This window comes from Hyla sarda, chromosome 3, assembly GCF_029499605.1.
Source record: "Hyla sarda isolate aHylSar1 chromosome 3, aHylSar1.hap1, whole genome shotgun sequence".
Lineage (NCBI taxonomy): Eukaryota > Metazoa > Chordata > Amphibia > Anura > Hylidae > Hyla > Hyla sarda.
Genome location: NC_079191.1, coordinates 375,596,661 through 375,620,223, shown reverse-complemented (window position 1 = coordinate 375,620,223; position 23,563 = coordinate 375,596,661). Strand labels below are relative to the sequence as shown.

Genomic DNA, 23,563 nt, shown 5'->3' with positions numbered 1-23,563 from the left:
TCACACTCTGTTCATCCTCCCTTTCTTTCAGGCGTACTTCATTCTCCCTATAGGACTGGGAGGATGAGTGTGGTTTAAGGCCTGGCTGCAGCAAACAAGCATAGCAGAGAAAAATGATCAGATTCCCCCAGGTCCACATCCACCCACGGCCAAGGATTCCTGCTGTAATTCCGCACGGCTGCTCTTGAAGTTCTCCATGGCAGGAGGCCACTGGTGTGTTTTTCAGTGATCATAGGATCCCATAAGGACTGATATGGTTACATATCTTCAAGGAAACCAACTGTGAATGTTCAAGGAGGAAATCTATCTGTGGCACCAGTCCAGCTTTATTCATGGAAAATACACCGGGCTAACTATAAATAAAGGTGATGACATAAACAATATAAAATTCAGATGGTCGATTAAAAAAAATATTTACTTAACCAAATTTTTGCTAAGGAGGAAAGAAATGTAGAAGCCATTTTGGAACAGAACTTGAGGACGACTGCACCTCAGGAAAGAGAGCAGCTACCTTTTTAATGACTGCTGTGTGTCATAAGAGGTGACTCTGGCGTCACTCCCAACTCAAGAGCTTGACTCGTTCAATGTGTTATGTACTTTGGCTTTCGCATTCAATAATTATACGAATAACTGACAGGTCCACTTTCATTCATGGATAATGGTCACTAGTGCATTCCTCGGCAGGATACCAATACCCTAGTAAAAAAAAAAGGAACTCAAACGTGGCGGTAATATTTCTTTTCTTTAGGTTTTATTCCACAGCATTTTGTGCAAACTGTCTAATTGTTTAAGTCTAATACATTAAAAGGTTTATTCAGCTATCCTCTGGATAGGTCATCCATATTTCATCTGTTGGGGTCCTACTCCCAACACCGACCGATCATCTGTTTCAGGGAACCTCAGCGCTTTGCCAGCTTCACAGCATCTTCAATGTTTACTTGTGCTCTGTTCACGCACTTACCTTACTATAATAACGACATTGAATTGTCGTCTCATTTCCTTGCATCGCTGCTAAGAGCCCACGAACACTGAGGAAATTCGGCAAGGAATTTCCTCACCGAGTTTCCTCAACAGATGTGCACTGCCCTGAATTGTTGCTTATTTCATGCAAAATTTTATCATGGAAATAAGTGTTGAAATTCAAAGTCATTGACTACTGGACTTTTCCAGGCAGGTTCCACTATAGGAATGAACATGTTAATTCTTTCAGTGAAATACAGAACCGTGTCGGAAATTCCGCAGTGTAAACCATGCAGCAGAATCTCATTGAAAACCACAGGACACTGCTGCAAGCAAATGCAGCCCAGAATTTCCAAGAGAAAACTGCCTCAGTGTGCATGGGCCCAAAGCGTAAGGCAGGTGCAGGGACAGAGCACATGTAACCATTGAAGAGGCGCTGAGGCTCCTTCAAACAGATGATCGGTGGGGGTACCAGGAGTTAGACATCTGCTGATCTAATATTGATGACCTATGTAGGAGACAGGACATCAATTTCAAAAGCTGGATAATAGAAAAATGTGAGTAATTTAATGTGTTGCTAAATTTGCTGAGGGCCCCCAACGTAAAGAAGCTATAGCTATATCACATGAAATAGTCCTGGCGTAAGGACGATCTGACCTTACGAATTTGCTAGTTCAGTGCCGAAACGCGTGGCTCATTTCTTTTAAACTTCAAATATATCTATTGGATTCTGGCACTCTAAATATATACAGTCAGTGTTGAATTTACTAATTTTTCTTATACCTGATTCCACTGGCTTGTCAATGGACATACACAGTATTATATAATAGTTATGGGCAAAACCAGGAACAACTTAATAAAAGTATTGCTTTGATTCTCATATAAAGTCTATTTATTTACTGATAGGAAGATCCAGGGAATTCCTGCTAAAGGGGTACTCCGGCGGTTAAAAAAGATAAATAAATAAAAATAAATTTCAAATCAGCTGGTGCCAGAAAGTCCTACATACTTGTAAATCACTTCTATTTAAAAATCTTAATCCTTACAGTACTCATCGGCTGCTGTATGCTCCAGAGTAAGTTGTGTAGTTATTTCCAGTCTGGAACTGTGGTCAGACTGGAAAGAACTACACAATTTCCTCTGGAGCATAACAGTATCTGATGAATACCGAAAGGCTTATAATTTAATAAAATTAAATTTTTACTCTGGAGTACCCCTTTAAGGTCTGGTGGCAGGAGGAGATTTACAAAGCTCTATTAAACAGACTTGAAAATTGTGGTTCTTCCATACTTCCAGAACATAGTTAGAATTTCCGAGTATATACAGTGCTCAAAAAAATAAAGGGAACACTTGCACAACACAATGTAACTCCAAGTCAATGACACTTCTGTGAAATCCCACTGTCCACTCAGGAAGCATCACTGATTGACAATCAATTTCACATGCTGTTGTGCAAATAGAACAGACAACAGGTGGAAATTAAAGGCAATTAGCAAGACACCCCAATAAAGGAGTGGTTCTGCAGGTGGTGACCACAGACCACTTCTCAGTTCCTATGCTTCCTAGCTGATGTTTTGGTCACTTTTTAATGCTGGCAGTGCTTTCACTCTAGTGGTAGCATGAGATGGAGTCTACAACCCACACAAGTGGCTCAGGTAGTGCAGCTCATCCAGGATGGCACATCAATGCGAGCTGTGGCAAGAAGGTTTGCTGTGTCTGTCAGCGTAGTGTCCAGAGCATGGAGGCGCTACCAGGAGACAGGCCAGTACATCAAGAGACATAAAGGAGGCCGTAGGAGGGCAACAAACCAGCAGCAGGACCGCCACATCCACCTTTGTGCAAGGAGAAGCAGGAGGAGCACTGCCAGAGCCCTGCACAATGATCTCCAGCAGGCCACAGATGTGCATGTGTCCACTCAAACGGTCAGAAACAGACTCCATGAGGGTGGTATGAGGGCCTGACTTCCACAGGTGGGGGTTGTGCTTACAGCCCAAAACCGTGCAGGACAACACCAAGATTGGCAAATTGGCCACTGGCGCCCTGTGCTCTTTACAGATGAAAGCAGGTTCACACTGAGCACGTGAAAGACATGACAGAGTCTGGAGATGCCATGGAGAACGTTCTGCTGCCTGCAACATCCTCCAGCATAACGGGTTTTGGCGGTGGGTCAGTAATGGTGTGGGGTGGCATTTCTTTGGGGGGCCACACAGCCCTCCATGTGCTTGCCAGAGGTAGCATGACTGCCATTAGGTACCGAGAGGAGATCCTCAGACCCCTTGTAAGACCATATGCTGGTGCAGTTGGCCCTGGGAGGACATCCCTCAGGAGACCATCCGCCACCTCATCAGGAGCATGCCCAGGCGTTGTAGGGAGGTCATATGGGCATTTAGAGGCCACACACACATTTTTACTTGTTTTAAGGACATTACATCAAAGTTGGATCAGCCTGCAGTGTGGTTTTCCACTTTGATTTTGAGTTTTATCTCCATATCCGGACTTCCATGGGTTGATAAATTAGATTTCCATTGATAATTTTTGTGTGATTTTGTTGTCAGCACATTCAACTATGTAAAGACGAAAGTATTTCATACAATTAGTTCATTCATTCAGATCTAAGATGTGTTATCATAGTGTTCCCTTTATTTTTTTAAGCAGTGTATATCATATGTAAAACATCAGCCCCTTGTTGCAACATTCACTGCCCAACTAATCAATGCGATTATTACAGAAGGAAATTACATGATATAACAGCACACTGGCATGTTCCATATAGTTATGCCTAAATGCCACAAAAATGCTTAAATCCGGCTATAAATAAAGATACATGTGTGGCGGAGTCTCCAAGATATCAAAGCTGGTTTAGCGATCGCATACTCACCATACTGAAAGATTTGACGGCCTCGGCTGCCCACGTGTTGGAAAGAGCTTCGAGTTGACTTACGCAGACCACAAATCTGTCTGGAAACACATACAGCTCTGGACAAATATAAAGGATGAAGAAATTATTGACTAGTTTAGCGGCAGCAAGCTTAAATGTTCCATAAAAGCAGTGTTTCCCAATCAAGATGCCTCCAGCTGTTGCAAAACTACAGCTCCCAGCATGCTGGGATTTGTATTTTTGTAACAGCTGGAGGCTCCCTGGCGGGGAAACACTACACTAGAGTCTTCTTTATGTTCTACATTCCTACATGTCTTTGTTTGCCCCGCGATCAGATACTTATCCCCCATGCTATGCATAGGGGATAAGTTATTCTTTGCCCGAGTACTGCTTTAAATCACAGTTTGTAACTTACAAATTATAAAAATGGTAGCACAATGGATATAGGTAAAAAAAAAAGATGACAAATAGTTTTTGTTTTCAACGGCCTAAGAAATCCTACTCTACTCCACCCCCATTTTAGGCCCCCTTTAGATATGTCCGGTGGCGTTTCCCGCCGGCATTGCAGAAAAAGCAGCGGTGAGAAACTGATTGTAAAACTGCTCCCAATGATTTGAACGGGACAGTTGACATTCCACCGGCATCTCAAGCAGTATATCGGATGGAGAAACACACGGTATGGGCACTGGACAGGTGAACGCATATTGCTGTGTTCCACTGTCTGGCATGTACAATTAATGGAGTAGTCTAGCATAAAAACTCTGCATCTCCGGCTCTCCCGTAGAATTGCATTGAGGCAGCCGTGTCAGCCACTGCTTCATGCAGTGGTCGACATACTTCATTCATGTGAAGAGCCGGGGCGCCAAGCAGGAGGTCATGGGGGGGGGGGGGGGGGGGGGGTCTGACACATCCGTGGATGGGGAATACGTTTTATTTACTGTATAATTGCTTTATTGAACGCTGGATCCTAAACAACTAATGCATTTTTGTCATCAGCAGTGGCATCAGTCGTGGCGCGTTTTAGGCTGGGGCATGTAGGATTGGGTGTTAATTATGTTCCAACTGGCAGGTCTTTATGAGAGCCCATACCGGCTCCATTTTATTACCTTTACTTGTACTATGTATGCAGTGTTTGTATTTTCATCTTCTTGTTAATAATATATTTAAAAATTAATAAAGAAATAACTAAATAAATATGAATAGGCATGTAAACCTTTTTTTTTTTTTTTTGCAAAAATTGCCACAGAATTCTGATTCATTTGGAATAGTAAATTTGCTATTAGAGATGAGCGAACTTACAGTAAATTCAATTCATCACGAACTTTTCGGCTCGGCAGTTGATGACTTTTCCTGCATAAATTAGTTCAGCTTTCAGGTGCTCCCGTGGGCTGGAAAAGGTGGATACATTCCTAGGAGACTCTTTCCTATGAATGTATCCACCTTTTCCAGCCCACCGGAGCACCTGAAGGCTGAACTAATTTACGCAGGAAAAGTCATCAACTGCCCAGCCGAAAAGTTTGTGACGAATCGAATTTACTTTAAGTTCGCTCATCTCTATTTGCTATACTGTATTACACCCTTCTTTTGCCAGAAAGACCAACCAGTTTTTCTTAATTCTAGCATTATACGGTGCTATGGTTATAAAAGAGCAGCAATACAGAATAATTAGGGTCCACAATTTAACTGTTTCCACTTGTTTCTTTTTCTTCTCGCAAAAACGCCCCTAAAAATGTCACAAATACCACATAGCATTTTTTTGTGAAAAACTTTGCATCCAGATGTTAACAAAAAGTCAATAGGGAATTTGTGATATGAAATGACAAACCCACTTGTTGTATTTTCACTCCTCTCTGGTGTTTTTCTGCAGTTTTGGGCTCAGTGGCAGTTTTCCAAAATTGCCTATGGCATTTTTTTTTTTGGACAAAATCATTGAGTTTCTTTCCCATAAAAGTCTATGGGAGCAAAAATGCCATACAAAACATCATGTGGGTTTAGTATTGGCATTTTTCCTGGCAATTTTTTCACTTATTTCTTCAACAGAAATCCTTGAGTCACATGAAAAAAGAATTACGTAGTAACATAGGGGGACATTTATCAAAACCTGTCCGGGGGGAAAGTTGCCTTGTTGCCCATAGCAACCAATCAGATCACTTCTATTTTTGACAAGGCCTCTGCAAAATGAAAGAAGCGATCTGATTGGTTGCTATGGGCAACCAGGCCACTTTTCCTCTGCACAGGTTTTGATAAATTTCCCACATAGTTCATAAGGTAGAAAAAAGACCAGAGTCCATCAAGTTCAACCTATAACCCCAATGAGTCCCTACTGAGTTGTTCCAGAGGAAGGCAAAAAAAAAAAAAAACTCATACTAGAGGTAAAAATTCCTTCCCGACTCCAAATATGGCAGTCAGAATAAATCCCTGGATCAATGTTCTGTCTCTATAAATCTAGAATCCATAACCAGCAATGTTATTAGTCTCCAAAAATCCATCCAGCCCTTTTTGAACTCTTCTACAGAGTTCCCCATGACCACCTCCTTAGGCAGAGAATTCCACAGGTAAAGAACCCCCGTCTGTGCTGGTGTAGAAACCTTCTTTCGGTAGAGGATGCCCCTTTGTTATAGATACAGTTCTGGGTATAAATAGATAATGGGAGAGATCTCTGTACTGTCCCCTGATATATTTATACATAGTTATTAGGTCTCCCCTAAGCCTTCTTTTTTCTAAACTAAATAACCCTAATTCTGATAATCTTTCTGGGTACTGTAGTCCTCCCATTCCCCGTATTACTCTGGTTGCCAGTCTTTGAACCCTCTATAGCTCTACTATATCTTTCTTGTACACTGGTGCCCACTACTGTACACAGTATTCTATGTGTGGTCTGACTAGTGATTTGTACAGCGGTAGAATTATATCCTTGTCATGGGCATCTCTGCCCCTATTGATGCACCCCATGATTTTATTTGCCTTGGCAGCAGATGCTCGACACTGGTCACTACAGCTAAATTTACTGTTAACTAAGACTCCCAAGTCCTTTTCCATGTCAGTCGTCCTAAGTCTGCTCCCATTTCATACATAATCCCAGCTCGGATTTTTCCTCCCCATGTGCATTACCTTACATTTATCAGTGTTGAACCTCATCTGCCACTTCCCAGCCCAAACCTCCAACCTTTCCAGATCCATTTGTAACAGTGCACTGTCCTCTATAGTGTTTACCGCTTTACAGAGTTTAGTATCATCTGCAAAGATTGCTACTTTACTATTCAACTCCTCTTCAAGGTCATTAATGAATATATTAAATAGGACAGGACCCAAGACGGACCCCTGTGGTACCCCACTAGTAACAGTCACCCAATCAGAATAAGTATCATTAATAACCACCCTCTGTTTCCTATTACTGAGCCAGTTACTTACCCACTTACACACATTCTCCCCCAGCTCCACCCTTCTCATTTTATGCACCAATCTTTTATGTGGCACTGTATCAAATGCTTTGGAAAAATCCAGATATATGACATCCAGCGATTGCCCCTGGTCCAGTCTGGAGCTCACCTCCTCAAAAAAGCTGATCAGGTTAGTTTGACAGGACCGATCCCTCAAAAAGCCATGCTGATATGGAGTCATACATTTATTTTTATCAAGATATTCCAAAGTAGCATCTCTTAGAAAACCCTCAAACAATTTACATACAACAGAGGTTAACCTAACAGGTCTATAATTCCCTGGGTCACCTTTTGACCCCTTTTTAAATATTGGCACCACATTTGCTATGTGCCAGTCCTGGGGAACCGCCCCTGTCCTTGAATATTAAAAAAAAAATTTTTGTGGATTTTTTTTTCAGGTAGGCTAGATAGCCATAGGCAGGCTTTTGCATCATATAAGACAAAGATGCCTGTCATCACCGAGGAACTAAAAACTTGTTCTCGGGAACAAACCACAGATCTGGAGGCAGGACCATAGGAGATGGAGAAAGGTCCTAGATGTCTCCTCATATTTTGAACAAAAGCTAGAGCAATCAAGGTGGGACCAGCTCAGATGGAGTATTGTACAATATGGAGAGAAAATAGTCAGTCATACATTTAACATATCCCTTTAACAATGAATAGGACTGATAAACTCTCAAATGCAATTGTTGTGTCAAACGCGTGGGATGATGATTCTGTTCAGAAATTGATGATAAATTCCCATGAGACTTGTTTGTCTTGGCTATCAAGAAACCAGATACATTCCATTTGGTCATAGCCCCACTGTGATGGGAATTTAGAGGCTTTGTATATAAATAACAACTAAAAAGCAAGAACACAATTGAGTCTGGGCCTACAGTATGTACGTCGGATGCTTTATTACCATTGCGGCAACATCACGTGATCGTAAAAAACCTTACGGAAGCCTGAGAAAAAGAAAATTCTTTGATAGCAGCACCTAAAGGTTGGTTTTGGGTTACATCTGACCAATAATGAGAACAATGTGGACTCGGGTTTCACAGGCTTCAGAGCTTCGCTACAAAATTAGTTATTTGCTGCCGACTAGCTGATATATCCTGAAGGGTGAAATCTATCTCAGGTGTAAATATCTAAAGTTATTACTGTTGTCTCCGCGAGTCACATATCATTACGTTACATACATGCACATGTTGGCATTCTGATCTGTAGCCTGTCAAAACTGGTTCCCACCATTACAAAATATATATCTCCGTCCCACACAGTGACACAGAGAGGACAAAAAATATAATTTATCAGATGTAACGGCATCTGTAGGGAGATTAAATTACCCTAAGTTATTGTATGACAGGTATGATATGACAGATGAGTGTTAAAAAAATATTATGTTACATACACTAGTAAAGAATACATTTATCAACTAAAAATGGGAATAACATGGTCCATGCTTTATAGTTTTCTTGCAAACGTGGTATATACCCATTTTGCACTATAAAAGACCATTTTCAGGGATTGCATTTATAGAAGTACCGTATATACTCAAGTATAAGCCGAGTTTTTCTTTTTCGTGCTGAAAACAGGCCCCTCGGCTTATACTCGAGTGAACTCTCCACCCTCAGTGGTCTTCAACCTGCGGACCTCCAGATGTTTCAAAACTACAACTCCCAGCATGCCCGGACAGCCATCGGCTGTCCGGGCATGCTGGGAGTTGTAGTTTTGAAACATCTGGAGGTCCGCAGGTTGAATACCACTGCCCCCCATCCCCCCTTTAGTTTTGTACTCCCCTCTGCTCGGCGGGATGTTTGGGTGAGCTGGTCCGGGCCATCTGTGCTGCAGGACCGTCCTGTGGGGAGGGATAGTCATTCCGGGCTGTCCATCTTCACCGGGGGGGCCTCTTCTCCGCGCCCGGAATAATGACGTTGCCTTGACGACGATGCACAGGGACGTTGATGAAGGGCAGATGATGACAGGGTGATGATGATGAGGGTGTTAATGACGGGGGGTCTGGATGATGACAGGGGGGGATTATGTATTTCCCACCCTAGGCTTATACTCGAGTCAATAACTTTTCCTGGATTTTTTGGGTGAAATTAGGGGCCTCGGCTTATATTCAGGTCGGCTTATACTAGAGTATATACGGTAGCCATGGTTTGTATGTCAGAAACGTTCCAAACAAAATAGATACATATACACATACACACAAAATTGTAGTAGGCAGCACAACCCAAGATGAGGGAATGTAAGGAGGGTGCCGGCGGTGCAGACTCTGTCACAGTCTGTCCAAATGATGCATACACAGAAAATCCACAGCACTCCAGGGCTAATTCAAAGGTGGTTTATTATCCCATGCAACACAAGTGATACAACGTTTCACTGGTCTCTCACCAGCTTTCTCAAGCACGCTTGAGAAAGCCAGTGAGAGACCGGTGAAACGTTGTATCACTTGTGTTGCACGGAATAATAAACCACCTTTGAAATATACCTGGAGTGCTGCGGATTTTCTGTGTATACATATACATCTAGATATTGTAAATCAAAGATATCAAATGGATAGTAACCTTAAAAAATACATATTTGCTCCCATCCAGATGTTTATTGGCCATATTGTAACTCTTGTCCCACCATTTAAACTTATCCACTATCAACTAATCAGGGAATAAGTGTATGCTCATTGGGAAGGGGTTTTCTACTGCTGGAACCCCCTGGGATCTAAAGAACGGTGATCTCTAGAACAGAGCGGCGGTCACGTGGTATACACCACTTCTACATGGGAGCTGCTTCAGATTAAAAAAATAGCACTCGCTTATTTCCTGCAGCTCCCCGAAAACAGGATATCGTTCTTGATATCCTGTGGTTAGGGGATACATTTTAATAGCAGTACAACCATTTTTAAAGAACAAATATATCCAACATCCCAGTAATAATTTAACTCCCCTTTCCTATAATTTAATACCAGTCTTTCATGTCCATGTTGAACTTAAAGGGGTACTCCGGTGGAAAACTTTTTTATATTTTTAAATCAACTGGTGCCAGAAAGTTAAACAGATTTGTAAATGACTTCTATTAAAAAATCTTTACACTTCCAGTACTTTAAATCCTATATACACACTGGGACACCAATTTTATACATAAATAATAAACTTTATTGAGAACATCATTTAATAAAAACAATTAAAAGGGACAGTATAGCCAGACAAAAAAGGAGTTGGTAGGGCAGGTAGTATATTGTTGGTTAGTATAAATGCAAAAGTGCAAAATATGACATAGTTATTCTTAACTACAGAGTAGAGCCACCAGTATAACAATAATTATAAGTTACACATAACAGTCATGTAAAAAATTTGCACCACAAAACAAACCTAACCTGGAAAAGAAGGTCACTGCATATATAGCCTCCAGCGAGTGGTCAGGAGAAAGGGGAAAGGCAAGTAATGGTGTGCAATTAAAGCACAGAGTATCAGCATTACCATAAGGCTTCCCCACTCACAAAGCACAGGCTGGGAGACATAGACAGTGTACCTACCTACACAACACCAGTACCCCAACGTCATTTCGCCGTTTGGCTTCCTCAGGGAGTACTCCCTGAGGAAGCCAAACGGCGAAACGACGTTGGGGTACTGGTGTTGTGTAGGTACGTACACTGTCTATGTCTCCCAGCCTGTGCTTTGTGAGTGGGGAAGCCTTATGGTAATGCTGATACTCTGTGCTTTAATTGCACACCATTACTTGCCTTTCCCCTTTCTCCTGACCACTCGCTGGAGGCTATATATGCAGTGACCTTCTTTTCCAGGTTAGGTTTGTTTTGTGGTGCAAATTTTTTACATGACTGTTATGTGTAACTTATAATTATTGTTATACTGGTGGCTCTACTCTGTAGTTAAGAATAACTATGTCATATTTTGCACTTTTGCATTTATACTAACCAACAATATACTACCTGCCCTACCAACTCCTTTTTTGTCTGGCTATACTGTCCCTTTTAATTGTTTTTATTAAATGATGTTCTCAATAAAGTTTATTATTTATGTATAAAATTGGTGTTCCAGTGTGTATATAGGATTTATTGTTAGTCATCAACACACTCGACTTTAAATATATTGGTATTATTTTGCCCTTTCTTTGGATTTATTACTTCCAGTACTTTTTAGCAGCTGAATGCTACAGAGGAAATACTTTTATTTTTCAATTTCTTTTTTGTCTTGTCCATAGTGCTCTCTGCTGACACCTGATGCCTGTATCAGGAACTGTCCAGAGCAGGAGAAAATCCCCATTGCAAACCTATGCTAGAGAGGAAATTCTAAAAAGTACTGGAAGGGTAAAGATTTTTTAATAGAAGTCATTTACAAATCTGTATAACTTTCTGGCACCAGTTGATTAAAAAAATAAATAAATAAATGTTTTCCACCGGAGAACCCCTTTAAGCCTTATCTAATAAGAAGCTTTAGGCTAGGATTCCACTGAGGTTTTTTCCCCAGCAAAAAAGCCATTTTTTTTCTGGTGTTTTTCCTTGTGTGTGGAAACAGCCAGTTTTGTCCCTGTGGCAGTTATTTCACTGTCTTCAGGTACCACTCTGTGGGCCGGATGCTGAGCGCCCGGTCCACAGAGTGTAATGAGGTAAGGAGTGATGTATAGTATCATTACTTACCTCCCCCGGCCGTATAGTATACAGGGGTGCAAAGTGTACCCGTGTATACTATACAGGAGCCGGGAATCCTGTCACCAGACTGACAGCACTCCCTGCTCCTGTAGCCCTTTTGGGAGGTATACACTATATACAGCTATCTGTAGCTACAGGCGGGAGCTAGATTGGTAAGGGTGTTAGGCTATGTTCACATTGTCCGTTTTCTATAATGTGAACAGACCCTTCTGGCAGTGTCTTCCCAGACAGGGTGACTCCAGCTGCTGCTCAACTACAACTCCCAGAATGCCCAGACAGCCAAAGGCTGTCTGGGCATGCTGGGAGTTGTGGTTTTGCATCAATTGGAGGCTCCCTGTTTGGGAAGACACTGCATTATGGGCGCTCTCCCCAGTGGTGAGCGGCAAAAATGTTCTTACCCATTTTTTTGTGTTTTTTTTTCTTCTCGTTTCAGATCAGTGTATGTAGAGGATTACAGCGGATTTGATGGATTATGGTGGATGAACTTTTTTTTTCTTTTTTAAATTTCATTTTCAGGCTTAGTAGTGGAGGCTTTCATATTGACGGAATCCATTACTAAGCCTTTTTTGACACTCTCCGCTGGGGAGAGCACCCATACTGCAATGTCTACCCAAACAGAGAGCCTCCAATTGGTGCAAAACTACAACTCCCAGCATGCCCAGATAGCCTCTGGCTCCCGTCTGAAGATCTGTCTCCTAATGATGTCATCACTAGGGGCGGAGCTACACAGACCCAGCCAGGGCTGGAGGGAGGTAAGTGGACCTTGTCTTTTGTATACATTATATAAAGCTATCTATAGATAGCTGTATATATTGTATACCGCACATAGGGTTAACCTACACTGTCCAGCAGTGTAACTTAACTCTTTCCTTGAAGGACTGGCATAGCGCACAGCTCAGCAAATGGGTTAAGTGAGCCTGCAATGTGTATACTGTATACACATTGCAGGCTCACTGTAAGTTCTTGCTGGGCAGTAGATATAGGACATATATCTACTGCTCAGCATCAGCTGTTCTCCCGACTCTGTAGCCGCGAGCACAGCTGAGTCCCGAGTGACACCCACTGTGATCTGTCCCTTACTGCAGGTACTACTTACTCTCAACATGGAGCACACTCTGCTCCATGCTGGGAGCTGTAGTACCTGCATTAATAGACAGATTGCAGCGAGTGTAACTTCTGACATCTGTTGCGATCTGTCTATTAAAGCAGGAACTACAGCTCCCTGCATGGAGCAGAGTGTACTCCATTTTGGAAGCAGTAGTACCAGCAGTTTAGGAAAGATCACAGCGGATGTCACTCCTGACACCCGCTGTGATCCTCATGTATAATGTATAAATGCTGGCAGACACTCTTCCATGGTCCCCTGCACTGTCGTATATATACACCTATTCATATTTCCCACAGAGAGTTGTGATTGGCTAGAACCATCTGGCCAATCACAGCTCTCTGCGGGAAATATAAATAGGTGTGTGTATATATATATATATATATATATATATATATATATATATATATACACGGCAGAGCAGGGGACCATAGAAGAGCGGCTGGCCGCATGTATACATTATACAGGAGGATCGAAACGGACCCAGGGCGATCTGTCAGCTGGGAGTAGTAGTACTACCTAAAAAATTAAAAAATAAAAAGTGAAAAACACACACACTACATTTTTATTATTGCCGGCTACATTTTTAGTTCCCTACCCACCCACATAAATTGATCCCTGTTTAAAAATGAATAAAAATGTTGTTATAAAAAAAGATTTATTTTGTTAAGTACAATTTTTTCCATCACTATTCTTTTTTTAATGGTACCCTACGAAATTTTATTAAAAAAGGTATCTCCATCACTTTTTTGGATCGCTAAAGTCCAAAAAAGAATAAAGACCGCCGGCAAATACGCCAAAGTTAAAACCCACATGGCGTTTTTTCACTTCCATAGACTTCTATGGGAGGAAAACGCCAAGATTTTCCCGATAAAAACGCCAAACTAGGATTTGGAGGACGTTTTTGAAAACTAGCCTCTGTGCCCAAAATAGCTGAAAAATGCCCAAAGGATAAAAAAAAAACGCCAAACTGAAAAACACCAAGTGGATCTGGCATTTTAAAGTTTACTAGTGGCTTGCAGCTAACATCTGGATGTGGCATTTTTTCGCAGAAAAATTGGCGATTTTTTGTGTGAAAATTCTCAGTGGAATTCTAGCCTTACCATGGAACTGAAGTAGTCACAACACAGAAGGAGTGGCTGACCTGCTAAAATTACTGTATTTTTCGCCCTATAGGACGCACCGGCGTATAAGACGCACCCAATTTATAATTGCAAAATCTAAAAAAATAAAGATTTTGAACCCAATAGTGGTCTTCAACCTGCGGACCTCCAGATGTTGCAAAACTACAACTCCCAGCATGCCCGGACAGCCGTTGGCTGTCCGGGCATGCTGGGAGTTGCAGTTTTGCAACATCTGGAGGTCCGCAGATTGAAGACCACTGCATAGGAGGTAATACTCACGTGTCCTCGCCGCTCCGGACCGTCACTGCTGCCCTGGATGTCGCTCCATCTCTGTCGCCGTGTCCCCGTCGCTCCGGAACGTCTCTGCTGCCGGCCGGGTATCCTTTCTCTCCGTCGCCGCCATCACGTCGTTACGCACGCCGACGCACGTACGCGACGACGTGATGACGAGGAAGGAGAGCGCCGGCCATACAGGGGATCCCTGAACACAAGAAGACACCGAGGAGGCAGGTAAGGTCCCTCCCGGTGTCCTGTAAGCACTAACCCGGCTATTTAGTCAGGCTGTTTGGGACCGCCGCTGTGAAATCGCGGCAGTCCCCAACAGCCCGACTGAACAGCCGGGTTAGTGTCACTTTCCCTTCAGACACGGCGGTCAGCTTTGATCGCTGTGTCTGAAGGGTTAATACAGGGCATCACCGCGATCGGTGATGTCCTGTATTAGCCGCGGGTCCCGGCCGTTGATGGCCGCAGGGACGACCGCGATAGGGGTGTATTCTCCGTATAAGACGCACCGACTTTTTCCCCCCAGTTTTGGGGAAGAAAAAGTGCGTCTTATACGGCGAAAAATACGGTACTTAAAAAGGCAAATAGACATCACACAAAGAAATGAATAAAACATTCTGAATGAATATCCAAATAGTTGTTATCACTGTTGTTTGGCTTAGTATAGTCTTGGTCCCTGCTGCTCACCACTTCCGGGTCTCCCACCAAATAAAAGGATTTGTCCATTCAACCAATGACTGGCCAAGGTGTGTCCCCACTGTGGCCAGGATTTGGCTTAGTAGGCACCTGCTTGTGCTGACACAGAGACCAGGAAGTAGTGAGAAGCAGGGACCAAGCATTGTCAGAACGGCAGCAGCAGAGGTGGGGATGTAGGGCTTATGATGGGGGTTTGCCAAGTATCTTTTTTTTTTTTTCAAAGATATATCAGAGGATGCATTCATTTGGAGGAATTTTGGGTGCAGTATCAATAAACACAATAGTAGAATAGTAATAGCGCCATCATAATATACCTCTAAACTGACGTTGTACAACACAGCGAAGGTTAACCCATCTCTTGATGAAATAAGCTGCAATCCGCAACCGTGTTCCTAAACAAAAACAAGAACAAAAACTAAACTGCATGAAATATCTGGCATTTACTAGTAATAAGCTGTGAAAACAAAGCAGATGTTAAATCTACAAATATTGTTATGATGGAAAGGGCACATGATGTGACACAGATGTATGAGGGAGTTCCGCCATACAGTAGAGAAGATGTAGCAAGGGATTTTTTATTTCTTTTACTTTTCCTCTTGGGAACAGCATGACATTAACAATAAATAACAGTTAGTATGTATAAAGTGCTCAAGACATGAAAACAGGCTACAGAAAAAATTATTATCTTAGGAAACACTTTCCCTTTCAAAAAAGTCATGGAGTCATCTTCAAGTAGTGTTATTTAGCTGGTTCTTAGCTATAGAAGTTCTGGGATCGGCAACATGACAATAAACATTTTTAAACAAAATGTCTTCAACCAGGTCAAGCCTATCTGCACTTTTCCCAGAATGGTCAGGTGGGTGTAAACTATATTTATAATAGGGGTGTAAATGCGAGGGGTGCAAATATAAAGTGAGGTGGTGTCAATGAGGCTTATATAGGGGGGGGTGACTATGGGGCAAAATCATGCTGAGGCTGTGCCACGCTAGAACCGCTCAGAAATATGCAATCTCATGTCTATTCTTTCTACGGAAGCCAGGATCTGACTTTCCCCCAGAAACATCTGGTGTGAAATTTTGCCACATGAACAGTGCAGCAGAATCCCGTTGAAATAAATGGGGCTCTGCTGCTGCGGAATGCCTGTGCAGAATATTCATGCATGAATTCTGCATGGACATTCTGCCGTGTGAATACCTTATACTCCCCCTGAGCCTAATATTCACACAAACAAAAACTAAACTGCATAAAATATCTGGCATTTACTAGTAATAAGCTGTGAAAACAAAGTAGATGTTAAATCTACAAATATTGTAGATAAAGATCACACCCACCTGACTTCAGGGAAATGTGCAGATCGGCAACCAAATATGAAAATTCCTAAAACTCAGGAACAAAAAAAGATGGGAGTCATGACAATTAAATAAAAAAATATATATTGGAATCAAAGCATCAGAGGCTACTAAAGTATATATAAAAAAAATATATATATATATTTTTTTATCTAGCCACATTGTCTCTTAACTACTACAAATTTGCCCATTGATTTTCCATTTTTTATAAGCTTTCACAATGCTTTTAGAGCAACAGTTTGTGCTTCAGAGCCGTCATTCCCTTCTGAAATCACAGGAATCTACTTCAGAGAATCAGCAAGTAGAAGTAGAGGGTAATAATGCTATAATAATCAAGTTTCAACATAGTACTTCCATATAGTGTCAATATAAAAGTACTATAGTGCCATAGAATGCCCAAACAGAAGTGTTGTTAAATAAGAAATGTTGGTACAAATATGCAAAATATGCCTTATCCATGGGTTAACACAAGGTCAAATATTACTGGTTAGGTTACCCATGAGACTTGCACATGATTTTTCTTATTTACCGTGGTGTTAGTCACCTCTTTCACCAAAGTTATCTACAACTCTCTAATACATTGCATTTTGCACTGTGTAAACTATGAAGGTAAAAAGGTTCTCCACCTTGTGTAATGTGCTCAAGAAAAACCCACCTTATGTCATAGAAAAAAACATATCTGATATCACGCAGCATATTGTATCTATGAACTTATGTATCAAAATGACAAGGAAAAACATGAACACTTCTGTTCTTAAGAATATCAAAACCTTAGAATACTTTACATACTCTTCTATATGACCTCAAACTGTAAACCAAGGACAATTTAAGGGCCCATTCACACTACATATTTTTTGAGTAAAATTTCAAAGCTGCAGTCTCACTGGATGAAATGTCAAATCCCAGATTTTTTAGAAAGAATGAGCATGATTATTCTTTCAGCAGAATCCGTTCGACAATGAAGACGGAGCCTGCTCCTGGAATCAATGCCCAGAATTTTTCTGGGTGGATATTCCATAGTATGAACCTGGCCTAAGGAGTTTGTAAGTTCTCATACTTGTGTTGGTTGTGGTTTTCCAGCGATCCTGAAAAAATCCATGCAAATTATCACCGGCTGACTAGAAAGATCCCTTCGACGAAAAAAAAAAATTACACTAGCCAAACAAATCTCATCCAAAAAGGCAAGACACCCATCTATAGACTGGGCTAGTAACCAAAGAGGGGAAACTGCTCTATATAGCTAATGGTTGATATTTACATATTTAAATAGGTTGATGAGAGGGAATGGATGGGCTATGGGTTTAGTTTCCCCAGAGTACCCCTTAAAAAATAATTAGCCTGATCTAATGGATCACGTTTCCCTTTACATCATGTGGACTGCCAGGTACATTGCACCATTTACCTGATGAAGAGATAGCACCACGATACATCATGGGAAGAAAACAAGTTGGCTTGAGACAGTGTGATGCTCTAGGTATTGTCATAGGAAACCACAGGTCTTGGCATTCCTTTGGATGTTAACACGACACATGCCACCTTCCCAAACACTGCAGACATAGTACACCCGTTCATCAAAACAGTATTCTCTCATGTCAGTGCCCTTTTCAGTAGGAACCTTGTCCTGCTAAACTGCAAAAAATTGTTGAGGAATGGGTGGAAGAATTTGATAAGAAATGAAAGGTGTAGACTTAATCTGATCAAGTATCTGTGGGATCTGCTGGAAGAAACAGGTCTAATTGATGCAGATTTCACAATTTATGGAATTTAAGGATCTTCTAACGTCTTTCTGGCAGATATCACAGGACACTTTCAGAGGTCATGCCTGAATGGGTCTGAATTGTTTTAGTAACAAAAGGGGGGCTACATAATATCGAGCAGGTGGTGTTGAGGTTGTGGTTGAATGTTGTATGAGCAACATAAATAAAATAAAAAAAAAAGCTCTTATAGGAACACTTAAACACCAACAGAAGAAGAATTGAAGAAGATTTAATTTAGAAATGTATACTTGGCTCAGACAGACAAAGCGCGGCTTGCAGCACTTTTCAGTCTGAGACAAAGTCCGGATACGTTCAGAAAATCACCTGAACATAGTCACTAGTTGACTATGCCTGGGCCATTAAAATTAATGGGGCTATTCCTGTCTGTGCAAATTTACATTGCCATGTCATTTTGACAGTTTCCTGATATATCTATGCTTTGGAGGCACATATCGTGATGTGAATCTAGCCTAAGTAAGGTGTAGGGAGTCCTTGCACCATATGAATATTCCAGCCTATGCAGGATACTGGGTACTACTACTGCTCAGAAGAAATACCAGAGTATGAATTGCCTTCAGCCCTTACAAACCTAATAATTGCTGCTTATAGAAATTCCAAAAATGCCAGGATAGGTTCAGCAAAGATGACCCCACAGTTTACCCTCTGCTAGAAATGCTTCCAGATATGGAGATATGTTTAATACCTTATCTACATGTTTGTTGGAATTGTGTCCATACATTATCTGTGTAATATTGTTAAATTGTTTTATTATGCAGATGCTGGATGGCCAAATACATCTGGATACAGTAAATCCTGTTCCTTCTCCCTTCTATGGAGACACTTTAAATGTGTACATACCAGGTTTAAACTTGTTCCAGGTCTCGGCATGGCTCCACTTCTGTTTCTGCTGGATATGTTGATACTTAAAAAACCAATAATAAATCTCCCATTTCCCTTTGTTACTGTTTATTTATAGATTATATGATTAAGCATGTCTGAGAACCTGTGAATATATAGATGTTGTCTTTTCTTTATATAATGGCAAACTGTTTAGTTTAGCATTAGTGGTTTTGATTCAAGTATGATTCGCCCCACCAACTAATTTAAAAAGAACACTTGACAGCTGCTGCAAACCGGAAACACCTGTCTCATCAGAAAGTACAGGATGTAGACAGCCATGATGAGGTAGGTTGATAGAAAACCACGGCAACCAATGGTTTTCCTTGTTCAGTGCTTCTCAATTCAAGTTCTCAAGGCCCCCCAATCGAGAATAAGCTTAGTATTTTATAGGTGATATAAGGCCATGTCCCAAGACAGTATTCTTCACTATAAAATGTTGGATCATAAAATGTTGGATCCCAAAATAACCCAAAGAGCGCCGTACTTTTTACTAATGAGTTCCATTAAAATAAATAGTAAAACACCCCTCAAACAGATACAACGAAACCTCTCCTATAGACTACCTCTTTAAGATGACGACCATTTTTCTAGACAAGATTTTGTGTGACAGATTTTCATTCAATCATACATTTTGCATAGTGGCCATTTTCTTGGAGAAGACCCCTTTTTGGTGGTTTTCTCAAAAAGATTTAATTGTAAAAAAAAAAATAAAAAATAGGGATTTCTTGAGCCTTAAAATTGTGGCTCACAAATGGTATGTAAACACAGCCTCTCTCTGTAAGAGTCCGTCTCAAACCATGGCCTGTTTGTGGGACTTTGGGACTGCTATTGAGAAACCATGCTCTTGGTAAAGATCAGCTTCTGCAGAATCAAGGTTAAACAAGTAAGCCTATTTATTGATGCCCCAAACTTGAGAAGTATAAGACCTGAATAACCCAGATCATTTCTGTTGAGATGAGTATCCTCTTTTGTCCCTTATAAATGCTCATCTCCTTTCTTAGAAGGTCTTGATCTTATTCTCACCCATTCTTTGCGGTATCAAGTCAACTATACTTAAAAGATCATTTAGTTCTACTAATAAAATCAAGGATGCCTTTAGAAAATGAATCCCCTCCTGGTATTGGTCCACACTCCTAGAAGATGTTATTCTGTGTGTAGGAGAGAAGGGTAACATGAGTAAATGACCTTTTCTGCCTTACTTATTTGCTAAGGCTGCATTGCTTGAGGAGAACATAACACCTTCAAAGAACAACACTCCCATTAGAGATGGAGTTGGGGCGAACCCAAGCTGGGCACACATTATTCATTGTTCTCATACGGTTGCACAAGTTCTCTAAGGTATTCCCTTTAATACAACATTTCTTCCGAATGTTTCAGTTGTTTTGGTGGGATGATACAATCTGCCAGGCATGTCAGTCTTTTCCAACAGAAAGCTAAGTCAGGTCAACGCAATTATGTCATATTCGTACAATTATGAAATAGTGACGGGAAAAAAAAAAAAAAGAGCAGAAATTTGCCAAAGTCCGTTCCAAATTTATATGTGCTGACAAGAAAAAAATATTTTATAATATGATAGAGACAAAAGCATCACATAAAACTAACATAATTCTTGATTTACGACCATTTCCTCTAATTGTGAAGCTCACGGTAAAAAGTGATTCATTGTCTGTGTATTCCAAAAGAACAAAGAAGTGAGAGTAGTGTATGGTTGTGTGTAGACAGACATGTCTTTTCAGACAGAATACATCATCACAGTGCGAGGCAATCCAGACTTGTGATACTGCTCAGAGACCAAAATGTCACTGTTCCGCAGTCATAATGTCGTCTTATGTCACACATTCAAACTCTGCCGGGATAAAATGGCAACGCACTGTCAAAGCTTCGGATTGTTTTATAGAAAACAAGATTCCTCTTGTGTCCACAATCTTGAATGGAATTAGAAGATTATGAATTGGCAAAGTAAAGAGGGGCACACAAAGAGGTCTTGGAAATGAGTCGGACATCTAAGTTCCTCCAATTTCCCTACGGGAGTAAACGCCTACCAAATTATTAAATGTGAAAACAGGTGAGCCTTGTTTCACTTATTCACATTCTGATACTTTACTTGCAAAAAAAAAAAAAAACTCTTTAACCCTGTAATGCCACAGCAATTATTTCGCCTGGATGACACAAATAGTTTTGCATTCTGACAGCCACAACTTTTGTATAGTTTTATGAGGTATTTTTTTTCTATGTATGTGGGTTGAGTTATATTTTTGGGGGGCCTACTTTCAGGTTCATATGAATTGGTGTTTTATAAGTAATATGTATTGGAAAATAACTCTCTTTCACTATTCACACTTAATTACACATTAATTTGATTGAATGGGTTTTTATGGTTATGGAAACAATTGTGTTTATGTTTTTCTTTTTACCTTTTTATTGCCCCATCAGTTCTTAAAGGGGTAGTACACTGGAATATTTTTTTTTTTTAAATGAACTGGTTCCAGAAAGTTAAACAGATTTGTAAATTACTTCTATTTAAAAATCTTAATCCTTCCAGTTGCTGTATGCTCCAGAGGAAGTTCTTTTATTTTTGAATTTTCATTTCTGTCTGACCACAATGCTCTCTGCTGACACCTCTGTCCATTTTAGGAACTGGGAGAGTGGGAGCAAATCCTCATAGCAAACCTATCCTGCTCCAGACAGTTCCTAAAATGGACAGAGCTGATTTCTTTAGAAAAAAACTGCACCACCCCTGTCCTAAAGTAGGGTCTGGTGTTGCAGCTCGGTTCCATTAAAGTACAGCCAAATACTTTTCTGTCAGCTATTATGTCACAGGCCAGCACAAGGCCTATGCCATCTGTGGTACCATTCATAGGATGGGAGAATCTGATGACTCAGGTTGGCAAAAAATGTCGGCATTCTTTCAAAAGACTAAATGAAGAATCTTTTGGATTTGGGAGTCTTTGTAAGGAAACAATAAAATGTAAAAAAAATCTGAAAATACTAAATCAAATGTGTCCAAGTTCCATCTATACTAAAACATTTATCACTGCTGCCAGAGAATTTTAAATGGTATAAACAGACAATATCTATACTTATGGATTAAATCTATAAACTTAAAAGTGCTGTTTGAGATTAGCACAAAAATGTCTTTTACCCCTTCAATACATCACCACTCATGTCCATGGGCTACGTTACAGCTCAGCTCCATTATGAAAGGCAGACCTTTTTTTCTAATCTCTTATATCCCATTTTAAATCATAGCTGTAAGGATTAGAGAAACAGAATTTATCCTAATAGTTTATGCAGTTCATTTTCACAGAAAAAGATGTGCGAGTTCTACCTTTATGGCCTTGAAGTAAACTGTATCCAGAACCACTAGTATGCAGGAGAGATATAACCAATAGTACAGAGTTAGCTATTTCTCATGGCACGCAGCTCTTCTAGTTCTCTTAGGCTCTGTTTACATCAGTGCTTTGGCTTTTGTTCAAAATAGAAGCCAGATTCATCGTAAAACAGATCTGAACTTATAATTGAGTTTACCAATGTTTCCATATTTTTGATGGCGAGAATAGCATTACATTCTGCACAGGGCTGCAATCAGAAATTTGTGGGCCCCTTACACAGCTGAACAACTAACAACTCCCCCACTGCCACCCCAAATATATTAGGTTCCACATGTTTTCAGTGCATTGCCCATCTGTTATCTACCCTCAGCGCTCCAAATAATGACCTTCTAGGTGCCCTGCAGTATGAAGAAGTAGGAAAGTGTGTTAAGGGAAAAGGGTTAAGGAATTGGGTGGTGGTGGGTAGGTAATTACCCCTCACCTATTTGGCAATGCCCCCAGAAGGTAGGCAAGGAATCCCCCCCTCCCCAAGGTAGAAGCCCTCAGTTGGTCTGTAATGCCCCCAGGAGGTAGGTAGGTAATGCTTCCAGGTAAGTATTGCCCCCAGTAGGTAGGTAGTAGGTAATGCCCCCAGGCAGTTAGGTGGTAGGTGATACCACCAGTAGGAAGGAAGTAGGAAATGCCACAGTAGGTAGTAGGTAACGCTTCCCAGTAGGTAGGTAGTACCCCCAACATGAGGTAATAGATAATGCCCCCAGTAGGTAGGTAGTAACCTCAAAATGTAGGTTATAGGTAATGCCTCAGGGTAGGTAATGACCTCAGTAGTTCCAATAGTTAGTGCCCCCAGGAAGGTAGTGCCACCACTAGGTAATACTCCCAGATGTCCTCTAAAAATTAAAATAAAAAAATCCCACTCACCTTTCCACCAATCCTGTGCTGAGGCTGGGCTCTCTGGATCCTCCGAAGCGGTGCGGGACTTCACTGGCAGGCTGCATGATGAAATTACATCACCACACAGCCTCCAGCACAAGTCTATGCTCCTGTACATAAATTACATATGCAATTTGCGTACTGTACATACAGAAG

General features: G+C 41.0%; 1 protein-coding gene across 4 annotated transcripts in view; it reads right to left on the bottom strand.

The window, feature by feature from the left end:
* SLX4IP (SLX4 interacting protein) overlaps positions 1-23,563 on the bottom strand; it is a 186,029-nt gene that overhangs the window by 20,304 nt on the left and 142,162 nt on the right. For all 4 annotated transcript variants that reach the window (XM_056567867.1, XM_056567865.1, XM_056567866.1 and 1 more), the window contains 2 exons: positions 15,454-15,531; positions 3,839-3,936 (listed from right to left, as the gene is read on the bottom strand). In XM_056567867.1, the coding sequence (XP_056423842.1) occupies positions 3,839-3,936; positions 15,454-15,531 (176 nt within the window). The remainder of the gene's footprint in view (positions 1-3,838; positions 3,937-15,453; positions 15,532-23,563) is intronic.